This window comes from Haliotis rubra, unplaced genomic scaffold (genome assembly GCF_003918875.1).
Source record: "Haliotis rubra isolate DU_JTF1 unplaced genomic scaffold, ASM391887v1 Scf970, whole genome shotgun sequence".
Lineage (NCBI taxonomy): Eukaryota > Metazoa > Mollusca > Gastropoda > Lepetellida > Haliotidae > Haliotis > Haliotis rubra.
The window spans coordinates 95,891-107,963 of NW_025767713.1; the positions used below are offsets into that span (position 1 = coordinate 95,891).

Genomic DNA, 12,073 nt, shown 5'->3' on the forward strand with positions numbered 1-12,073 from the left:
GAATCAAAGGCACTGCCAGCTAAACCAGGCCAGAAGCTTGAACAAGATATGTGGTACTCACTGTGTGACTTGCTACAGTGGAGTCCAGGAAGAATGACACCATCATGCCAGCAGTGTCTGCTATCCTGAAAACATATATTAGTCATCATCATCATCATCATCATCACTATTTTCCTTTCTATTAAGAATTGGTCTCCAGCAACCCATGCTTGTTGTTAGAAGCTGCCAACAGAATCCGTGGGTCAGGCTCGCTGACTAGGTTGACACATGTTATCATATCCCAACTGCGTAAATCGAAGTTCAAGCTGTTGATCATTAGATTGTCTGGTCCAGACTCGATTATTTACAGACTGCCGCCATATAGCTGGAATATTGCTGAGTGCGGCGTTAAACAACGACAATAACAACTAAAACAGAAATTCAAAGAGTCCTGGAATCATCATCATTAATGTCCATCATTATTCATTCCTATAAATATATAGTGGGGGAGTGAGTTTAGTTTTATGCCGCACTCAGCAATATTCAAGCTATATGGTGGCGGTCTGTAAATAATCGAGTCTGACCAGACCAGACCTTCACGGGTCTATAACTAAGTACAACTGCGTGGTAGATGTCTTACATGGGAGGTATGGTGTGGAGCTGTATGATGGTGGCGCTGAGGGTATGGAGGACCATCTCCGTCACAGTGTTCACTTCCATGTCTGCCACCTCCACCTGCAAACACACCTCTAATCATCATACACAGAAATACAAACACACCTCTAATCATCATACACAGAAATACAAACACACCTCTAATCATCATACACAGAAATACAAACACACCTCTAATCATCATACACAGAAATACAAACACACCTCTAATCATCATACACAGAAATACAAACACACCTCTAATCATCATACACAGAAATACAAACACACCTCTAATCATCATACACAGAAATACAAACACACCTCTAATCATCATACACAGAAATACAAACACACCTCTAATCATCATACACAGAAATACAAACACACCTCTAATCATCATACACAGAAATACAAACACACCTCTAATCATCATACACAGAAATACAAACACACATCTAATCATCATACACAGAAATACAAACACACCTCTAATCATCATACACAGAAATACAAACACACCTCTAATCATCATACACAGAAATACAAACACACCTCTAATCATCATACACAGAAATACAAACACACCTCTAATCATCATACACAGAAATACAAACACACCTCTAATCATCATACACAGAAATACAAACACACCTCTAATCATCATACACAGAAATACAAACACACCTCTAATCATCATACACAGAAATACAAACACACCTCTAATCATCATACACAGAAATACAAACACACCTCTAATCATCATACACAGAAATACAAACACACCTCTAATCATCATACACAGAAATACAAACACACCTCTAATCATCATACACAGAAATACAAACACACCTCTAATCATCATACACAGAAATACAAACACACCTCTAATCATCATACACAGAAATACAAACACACCTCTAATCATCATACACAGAAATACAAACACATCTAATCATCATACACAGAAATACAAACACACCTCTAATCATCATACACAGAAATACAAACACACCTCTAATCATCATACACAGAAATACAAACACACCTCTAATCATCATACACAGAAATACAAACACACCTCTAATCATCATACAGAAATACAAACACACCTCTAATCATCATACACAGAAATACAAACACACCTCTAATCATCATACACAGAAATACAAACACACCTCTAATCATCATACACAGAAATACAAACACCATCTAATCATCATACACAGAAATACAAACACACCTCTAATCATCATACACAGAAATACAAACACACCTCTAATCATCATACACAGAAATACAAACACACCTCTAATCATCATACACAGAAATACAAACACACCTCTAATCATCATACACAGAAATACAAACACACCTCTAATCATCATACACAGAAATACAAACACACCTCTAATCATCATACACAGAAATACAAACACACTAATCTAATCATCATACACAGAAATACAAACACACCTCTAATCATCATACACAGAAATACAAACACACCTCTAATCATCATACACAGAAATACAAACACACCTCTAATCATCATACACAGAAATACAAACACACCTCTAATCATCATACACAGAAATACAAACACACCACCTCTAATCATCATACACAGAAATACAAACACACCTCTAATCATCATACACAGAAATACAAAACACACCTCTAATCATCATACACAGAAATACAAACAACCTCTAATCATCATCACAGAAAAATACAAACACACCTCATCATCACACAGAAATACAAACACACCTCTAATCATCATACACAGAAATACAAACACACCTCTAATCATCATACACAGAAATACAAACACACCTCTAATCATCATACACAGAAATACAAACACACCTCTAATCATCATACACAGAAATACAAACACACCTCTAATCATCATACACAGAAATACAAACACACCTCTAATCATCATACACAGAAATACAAACACACCTCTAATCATCATACACAGAAATACAAACACACCTCTAATCATCATACACAGAAATACAAACACACCTCTAATCATCATACACAGAAATACAAACACACCTCTAATCATCATACACAGAAATACAAACACACCTCTAATCATCATACACAGAAATACAAACACACCTCTAATCATCATACACAGAAATACAAACACACCTCTAATCATCATACACAGAAATACAAACACACCTCTAATCATCATAATGGAAATACATGCCAACGTTATCGCATGATATGCCAGTTGAGGTATTACAGGCTGCCCCATGGGAACAGGTTCCCAGACCAAACATAGCAATGTTATTCTTCTATGTCTGAATGGATGACTTTAATGGATGAGTGTAACTACACACTGTTGCACTTGGCAAGGGAGGTAACTTCCAGTGTATACAAAAACTTCATCGCATTTAATACTGGCAATATGAGGAAACATACATCAACATCTTCTAACATTATAAGTCATGCTAAACAAGTCAACTATCACTAACTCACCCACTGACAACAGTTTGAACTGGTTTTAATGTTAATATATTGGATGCTATCTTACTTGATGGAAGGATATTTTACCTGTGTCATAATTTCAACACAAAACCTTACATGTTACATATCAGTATCTTCTACCACATACTACTACATATAAGACTATACATCATCCCATGATGAACTATATTTAGTTAACATTTCAGCCAATGAAAACAACTATTATCATACCCCTCTGAAATAGCCATCATTATGAAAACACATTACCAGCATCTAGTTAATCAGTGAGTGGTACCGTAACACCTACCTAGAGTAATTAATACATGTAGTGGCAGTGTGACTGCAAAACAAGCAAGTGTTTACATTTTGTTGATTCAGGGTATTGACTCTCTCAGATTATTCAGAAACGGAAGTGCCAATCAGTTTCTTGTTAATTAGTGAGCAGGCACGTGTCACTTACATAGAGGCTAATCGCTTGATGCATGGTATCGCTCAAAGCTCTGAACATCAACAATATCACTGTACTCTTGCCGAGAGTATTTTCACATTTGTAAGAAGCGATTTTATTGGATAAAGATTGGTTTCTTACGACGCTTTTTCACTACAGTCTGCTTATAAGGGTCGTGATTGGTCAAAATCAGACATGTGACCTAAGCAGCCAATCATATTATGGAAATGGATACCGCCAACTTAAAACTTTTAGATTCGAAGGTTTTGGGTAAAATAATTCTACATGTATTCTGAACATATTAAGCAAGACATCGCTACCTATACGTAAATTATGGAACTTATTGGGCATATTGTGCTAGGTTATGGCCTAAGACAAAAATGCTTCATGTATACATTTTTGCATTAAGCATAGTGTCCGGCCAAGACGGAGGCGGCGACAAAGCCGAGATGTTACTTCGCTGCGAGAAACATAAACAAGAATCGTTGTTTTCAATAACATTGCGAAAAATAGTTTATAATATTAATTCTGCCGATAATATATGATCAGTTGAAATTTAATAAGAGTTTTCAGACATTATTATTTGAATGAATCAACATGAATGTGCATTCAGACACTGCCTTGTTTCTTATTCAAACATCTTAATAATGCTGAACTTCCGTGAGCGCAGGCGTCATAAGCGAACCTAGCTAAACCGGCACTCTGTCAAAACCGGCATTTTTATTTGGTCCCGACTGATGCCGGTATTGACAGAGTACACTGTACTTTGCACAGCAACCAAAGCTTGGCATAAAAGGCAACAAATGGGATCAGCTGGTTGGGGTCGCTGACTATGACATGCGTCAACCATCACAGTTGCGTAGATCGATGTCAATCAGTTGACAGTCTGGTCCAGACTCAGTTATTAACAGACAGCCATCATATAGCCAGAACATTGCCGAGTTCATAGATAAGTAATAAATTGACCATAAAAACAACATAGATCACCACATATTTTGTTTTGCATGGTGTGGAGACCCATGAAGATCCGGGTTAGAATTGGTCCTCAGCAACCCATGCTTGTCGTAAGAGGCGACTGAGGGGATCGGGTGGTCAGGCTCGCTGACATGGTCCCCTGTCATCGTTGCCCAATTGCGTAGATCAATGCTCATGCTGTTGATCACTGGATTGTCTGGTCCAGACTCGAAATTTACAGACCGAAGCCATATGGTGGAATATTGCTGAGTGCTGCGTAAAACAACAAACCAACCAACCAAGCATGGCATGATGATCTGCTCACCTTCCCCATGAGGATGCCGATGAGAGACTCGATGTGATGCACGTTGTTGGCCATGAAGGAACAGAAGTTGTGGGACGTCTGACAGCAGTTGTACACCACCTGTACACAGAACACTTCTCATGAATAATTCCTGCAAGGATGTATCTACAATGTCAAACTAAATGCCCTAAGAAAGCAAAGAGGGTAACAACCCATTATTTTGTTCAAATCAAATTCAATAAAAAATGTGCAGAAGCTTTTTACTGGTAATGTCATTAGTAACATGTCACCTCTATGACATCTTAAATATGACTTGAACAACATATACACTCGCGTAACCTTGATTCGTGGATATAAGGGAAGTGCGGCGAAATTCATATTTTGAATACATGATTTATTTTGTCTACGCACTGATTATTTTATTCATTGTATCAGCAAATTGAAAATGCCTAATATTCACTAGTGAATGAAACATTTTTTACGGAAGCCATTTGCAATCATCACCCATTCGTGTGCCCCCAAAATGTGACGTCACCTTGTTTCGTGGATTACGTAGTCGGTTACTTTATATCACTATGTACGACATCCCACTGCAGTAAGTATTGACACCAAGGAAAGCAGACAACAAGAAGTGAGAAGGTTGGATCTCGCGGTATCTTTTTTACTTGACATTTTGTAAAAATAAAATTTGGTAATGGTGGTATTAGTGATATGGGGCTATTTATCTCAATGCTGGATAATTATATTTAGTGTACTTGCGTGTAATGCATAAATTCGGAACTTTTTTGTCAGCAAGGCGTGGCATTGTATGTACATTAAAAGTATCGCTTCGTGACGTCAGTTGATACTTAATTTACGAGCTAGCATGATAATTTCCGAGAACCACGAATCAAGGTAATCCACAAATTTAGGTTACGGTTCTGTACATTTACCATTTACCATTTTTCAATCCAAACTCAGAATGTTTATTGACGTATGGTGTAGATTCTGAGTCAAATATGGCCTTGAAGATGGTCAAGATAAATTCAAATTGACCTCTGTAAATACTGCATCAACGTCATTATCTCTAGCCATGCAACATTATTCACAAGCTTAATTTTCAGCGAGGTCTTAATTATAGGCAGTTCATAGTTATAGTCCAATGGTCTGTTGATAACAACATGGTATAAACTTTACCAAATCATGACAAACAAGGGCCACTAATGAGAAGGAACATGCTATAAATATTGTGGCACTGCTAAAAGAAGCTAATGTCATACTTTGATTGCTCTCATAGGAGAAAGTCCAAGATGAAGCAGATTCATTGTATTTCAAGTAGCAATTTGGTGACTTATCACAGCAATTCCAGAATTATCCCTGATTGATTCATGTAATAGCTAAACAGTTGCTTTTCTTAGTAATAATTGGAAAATTAGTGGAATGTACTGTTATGTTTCACTGACAGGAACTTACATTTTAATTCAGTATATGCTAAAGACCCAAGACATGTTTAATGTAAGTAATATTAAATGAAATTTTGAATGAAATTAATCGATCACACCAAAAGTCCAGATATACAATGAACTCTTTTATAACCAGACATTTAAATTACATGATTGACATGTGCATTTGATTTTGGATTTGTGGACATGGTATCTCCTATGCTAGATGCTCATGGTAATGGCTGTGCGTTGGGATAAAAATATCTAAATTCATTTTGGCATGCATAATGAGCAGCCTCTCAATATAACTGATTTCTGGAGTAAATGTGCACACAACACACAAGAGAATATGGTAATATATGTTTTAGGTATGTTTGCCTATGATGTACATGGTGAACTGATCCCTGACCTTGAGGATGGTGCTACAGGCAGCTGGGTGCCGTAACAGAAGCAGGAATTCATCAGCAGACCCCTCGAAACCAGCAGTGGCAAACTTCTCTCCCAGGTAGTGGGCAATCTGTGGGGGCAAACAACAAACAACAGTTGCCATTGCACCCAGAGTCTCATCATTTACAAGGACACTTGAATTTTTTTAAATATTTTGGCAATCAAACATGAAATTACGTACTTGTGGTTTTCAAATATTTTTCAAACCAAGATATTTGCTTTATCCAAAAGTTAAAATTTAACATCTGTAACATATGTTATATTTGGGATTACACTTTCTTTCTAGTACTTTTGTTGGGTTGAGTCCCATCCGGGATTCGAACTCACACCCTCAGAGTCAGGCACCTAATCGCCAGCACACAAAGTCAGCCGCCTAACCCGCTCAGCCACCGCGGCTTCCACAAAAATGGAAGTCGGACAACTGGTAGTCCAGACTGCGGGCTTTGTGTACCCCTCTGATAAGTGTAATCCCAAATATAACATATATTACATTTGACCACTTTCTAAATGGCATTGTGTATTTTTAACGACATCGCTACATATTGTTGTCCCACCTTTCTCTTGCCATCCACTCCATCCTGAGCCTCCAGCACCACAAAGACGAGGGACGACAGACTGCCCACAGACAAGTGGATCATATGCTCATAGCGGTCAGAAGCCAGTTCCTCGTTACCCTCAGCTAGCTCTGTGAAAAATATTTAAAGCATACCTATGAGGTTTGAATAACTGTTACTTTGTTTGCTTGTTCACATTCAGCAATATTCCAGCTTTATAGTGGTGGCGTGTTAATAATCAGGTCTGGACCATACAATCCAGTGATTGACATCATGTCAGCGTTCCACTTGAATGGGATACAATGACATGCATCAAGGCATTAGGGGTGAAACGGTATACCGCAGGTTCTACTAATACTGCGGTATACCATTTCACACCCCTAATGCCGGTTCGGTATATACTGTAATGCAATCCAAAATCTGGTATTTTCGTTTTTCGTACTGTCATTTATTAACCTGTTAAAATGGCTAGAAATCGAACCATTTTGTCAAAATCTATGCATTTCTTGGTCAGATGGAAATTATTTTCTCAAAAGGAAGTTCTCATATACCGAACCGAAACAGACCGAACCGAAGGCCGTGGTACCGCAACACGTATCGATCACGCGGGTACCCCTACAAGCTTCACCCCTACAAGTAAAAGGCATTGAATGAGTTTGACCATCTTAGTAGTCTGTGACAAAAAGTTTGGGTTCTTGAGGTCCAATTCTACATCAGAACTTATTCAGGCTTGAATAACCTCTAAATGATTTGTCTCTGTGATGGGTGAAGGTGTCAGGTAAGTCTGGAGCTGGGGAATTCTTGTCTAGAATAGTCTCAGCTTCATGTACTGTGTGGTCAGTGTGATAAAGTGTGAAAGTGTGGAATGTTGCTCAAACTTAAATCTTAATTATTTCTGGTGGAAACTGGATTATTGACAGGCTGTTGTTATGGTGAGTGAGTTTAGTTTTATGCTGCTTTTAGCAATATTCCAGCAATATCACGGCGAGGAACACCAGAAATGGGCTTCACACACTGTACCCCATTCTCTTCCCACAGAGGTTACTCCTGTCATATCTTCCTACGTAACCTCTGTTCTAATACGGCCCTTTCATGGTGTGAGCGTTCAAGACTCGTGATTGGAGACAATCAGATTTAGTTGTGCAATCAGCGACGTTGTTTCAAAAGTGATCATTCGCATGGCCTCGGTAATTTCCGTATACTTCGAGAAAACAAAACCTCTTCCTCTGCGCGATGCGTAAACGTTTCTTCTAGACAGAACTCAGTCATGTTATGGCGGATCAGTGGCGTCTCCATCGCCCTCGTTGACAACGGACAAGCTAGCCATTAAACGTCTTGTGTGTAACATCAACACAAGTCCCCGGCAGATGGGGGATATTTGTGGCCTCACATTTGCTTGTGTTAGTCATGTTGAATCTAAGTCGATGTAACACGTGTTCTGATTGGATAGAAAGAAGGGAGATAATTCGTGTTGCGATCTTTTGCCGCTAGGGGATTTTACGAGAAACGGGAAATATGGCCGTATTAGAACAGAGGTTACGCAGGAAGATATGACAGGAGTAACCTCTGTGGGAAGAGAATGACTGTACCCATGTGGGAAATCAAACCCGGGTCTTCAGCGTGATGAGCAAACACTTTAACCATTAGGCTACCCCACTTCCCCCTGCTGGTATAAAGCTAACATACTGCCCAGTCTGGCATTAAACAACAAAGGTTTGGTTCATATACTGAACAATGACCCATGTAATCTGGGAATAATGCCTCAAATTAACCAAATCACCATTGCCTGACCATCCCATCAATTCAGTCACCTTGAATACAAAGTATATGTAGCTGGGATGTCGAATATGACTTTGTAGAAGAAAGAAAGTTCCTTGAGAGAAGATACAGAGAACCTCCCCCCAAGTTTGGTGCACATCAAATATATCAAGACGAGTTGACAAATTTTAAACCTCAGAGGCTTGACAAGGATTTTTTCATCATTTTTCTCATCTAAATTTTACAGTGGTGTGTCCATACATTTGATAACAAAAAACACAAGGATGAAATTCTATTGGTCATCTAAAACAATTCTTCAAACTTTTTCAGTCTGTAACAGTTAAAAGAATGTCTTGAATGAACACTGTTACACCTAAAGAGATTAGCGATGTCTGTCAATTGTCTTGGCAATGGTCTGAAAAGCATTGTGATCCAATTTTGTAGCAGAAATATCTCCAAAGAGATTGATCCCACCAAAGTAGGTTTTGAAAAAGAAGACTATACAGTTTCTGTTGCAGTAGGGTAGACTGTAAGACCTACCTGTGAGTTTCTTTAATGCAGGTGGGTCTGCTCGGGTACAGTCCAGCAGTTTGTCAATGGCGCCAGTATGTTTTGATGCCACGGCCAGAAAATATTGGTTGGCAATACCTAGACATTTCCTGTCCATGGCCTCACTCAGATACACAGCACACTGTGGGCAGAACAAGGCACAAAGTGGATATACTACATCACAAGTTGACAGGAATCAGAAAACCAATTTAATGCTGCTTCTCAGAATGGTGAAGAAATCCATGTTATTCTGTATTGCATTGCATTGCATATTCAGAAACAAGTACTATGTCTCCAATGTGCAAAAATTTATAAAGAGGTAAATTAATCCCACTGAATAACATTTGATTACAATAAGTTTGACATCTGTAGTCAAAACGGCAAGCAGCACAAAAAGAGATTAGTCATTACTGAAAGTTTAAAAGTTTGTTTGTATGTGTAATCTCAAATATTCTCATCTTTATCAAATACAATACAGCATTTGGCCAGACCAATTTTATTTCTTGTTTTACAGATTTTTGTCCTCAGAAAACCTCAAGCCAGGATGGAAAAAACATAAAAATAAAATCACCACTCAAAGTAATATTCCTTCTAAATATTAAAAGTATTTTGCTTCTGGCAATTTATGAAGTGTTTATCGGGCAAAACACAATCAAACAAGAAAGTTTACATTTTTGGCCAATAAAAACACAAGGATTGTGTTTTTTGAGCATGGAAAATTAATTTTTATATTTTTCTCTTATTCTTGATAAAATATGACCGGTGGATTCGTACAAGAAGAAATATAATTGGTCTGGCCTTATCTGGTTTTGCAAGACACAAAATCCTGTTCAACATCCAGTGACCACAGTGTTTCAGCCCTATGGATGTTGCTGAGGTAACAAGGACCAGTATTATTATATAAGCAACTAATGATAAAAATTCAGCTCTCTGACTGAGATATATTTTTAGAACACAAATCCATGTATATGATTTCATATGCACAATAAATATGAAATTTTTAGAGTAAAATTAATATTTTATACTTATCCTGACTCATGCTTATTGCTTGTCTTCTTCTTCTTGCGAACATAGTGGAACACGTGTATCTCCCAATTGAAGTTCCCTTCAATTAAAAAATGACTAATTAGTACTCACCACGAGTTACCTCCCTTCCACAAGCGCGGGAACGAGGGCGCCACCTCAGCCCATGTGCCTCACTCTCTCCTTTTGTTTTGAGCCCGACACTTTATTTTTCCGAAGAAATCCAAAGTGTTAAGTGGGGAGGACGGACGGAGGCTTACCTCATGAGTCAGGATAAGTATAAAATATTAATTTTACTCTAAAAATTTCATATTTTCCTTATCCTGACTCATGCTTATTGCTTGTAGAATCCTGATGGAAAAGGAGGTGGGAATATATATACTTTGGATTTTAATAATTAGTGATTTGAACTGTGATGATTGTAATAACCCTATGGGAACTTCATAAAGGCACTGAACTGATGAATTCCTGCTGCTTAACTTATCAGCTGCCATATAAAGGTTATTACAATTTATTGAATATGATAAAGTATATACAACATTAATGTAAGCTGAAGCTATTAATGTGATAGTATAAACTTCTGTGAGTTTATAGTGGATACTTTTATAAATGAACCAAAGTATTAAGCTTAAGATATGCATATATTTAAGCTATAATAGTATAGTACTGTGCTTAAGATATAATTATAACTTAAGCTGTATAATAGTAACCAACTCCTTAGAGTTTGTTAGCTAATACATTTATGCATATGACCATATGACTGAGCTTAAGGATTGATGAAACTTAAGCTGAACATATATATAATAGCAAAACTCCTAGGAGTTGTAAGCTTATATATAGTATGATATAAAAACCATAGTACTGAGCTTAAGATAATAAATTAAACTTAAGCAAAATATATAGATAGCATGTAGCTATTAGTACTGTTATCAGATAAGTATAAAATCTGTAAGATAGACTTATCTTCTCCGTGGAACTGTCAACTGTTGAGCTTGAGGACCATGGGACCGAAATGGTGGATACCTGAGACGCCCTCGTGGTGATATCTCTCAGATAGTGGTTGGCAAACACCATATCAGATCTCCAGAAACATCCCTCCATTATGGTATTCAACGAGCAATTCCCATGTAGAGCGAGAGTTGAGGCTAGCGTTCTAATTTCGAGAGGATTAGAAGCTCTTGAGGGTCGAGTCCCGCAGCCTTGTAGGCACGTAGTATGACAGTTCTGATCCAGATAGAGATAGTAGTACGTGAGACTTCCGTCTGCGTAGCTGTAGATAGAGGGATAAATAATCTCTTGAATTTCCCTCTGCTCTGTTTGGATCGTTGGAGATATATTTTCAGTGCTCTCACTGGGCATAGTGATAGATCCATCGTATCATGCGGTCCAAGTATGGATGAGAGAGCTGGGACGTGGAATAATCTGTCTGGTTGACCTGGCAGTTGGTTTTTCGCTATAAAATCCCAGCGAAGTCCCAGATGAGCGATGTTAT

The 12,073-nt window shown here is 37.9% G+C and overlaps 1 protein-coding gene across 3 annotated transcripts in view; it reads right to left on the reverse strand.

The window, feature by feature from the left end:
- Nucleotides 1-12,073, reverse strand: part of LOC124265316 (serine/threonine-protein kinase 36-like) — a 60,021-nt gene that overhangs the window by 19,475 nt on the left and 28,473 nt on the right. For all 3 annotated transcript variants that reach the window (XM_046700108.1, XM_046700109.1, XM_046700107.1), the window contains 6 exons: nt 9,550-9,700; nt 7,252-7,382; nt 6,660-6,767; nt 4,851-4,949; nt 620-714; nt 62-125 (listed from right to left, as the gene is read on the reverse strand). In XM_046700108.1, the coding sequence (XP_046556064.1) occupies nt 62-125; nt 620-714; nt 4,851-4,949; nt 6,660-6,767; nt 7,252-7,382; nt 9,550-9,700 (648 nt within the window). The remainder of the gene's footprint in view (nt 1-61; nt 126-619; nt 715-4,850; nt 4,950-6,659; nt 6,768-7,251; nt 7,383-9,549; nt 9,701-12,073) is intronic.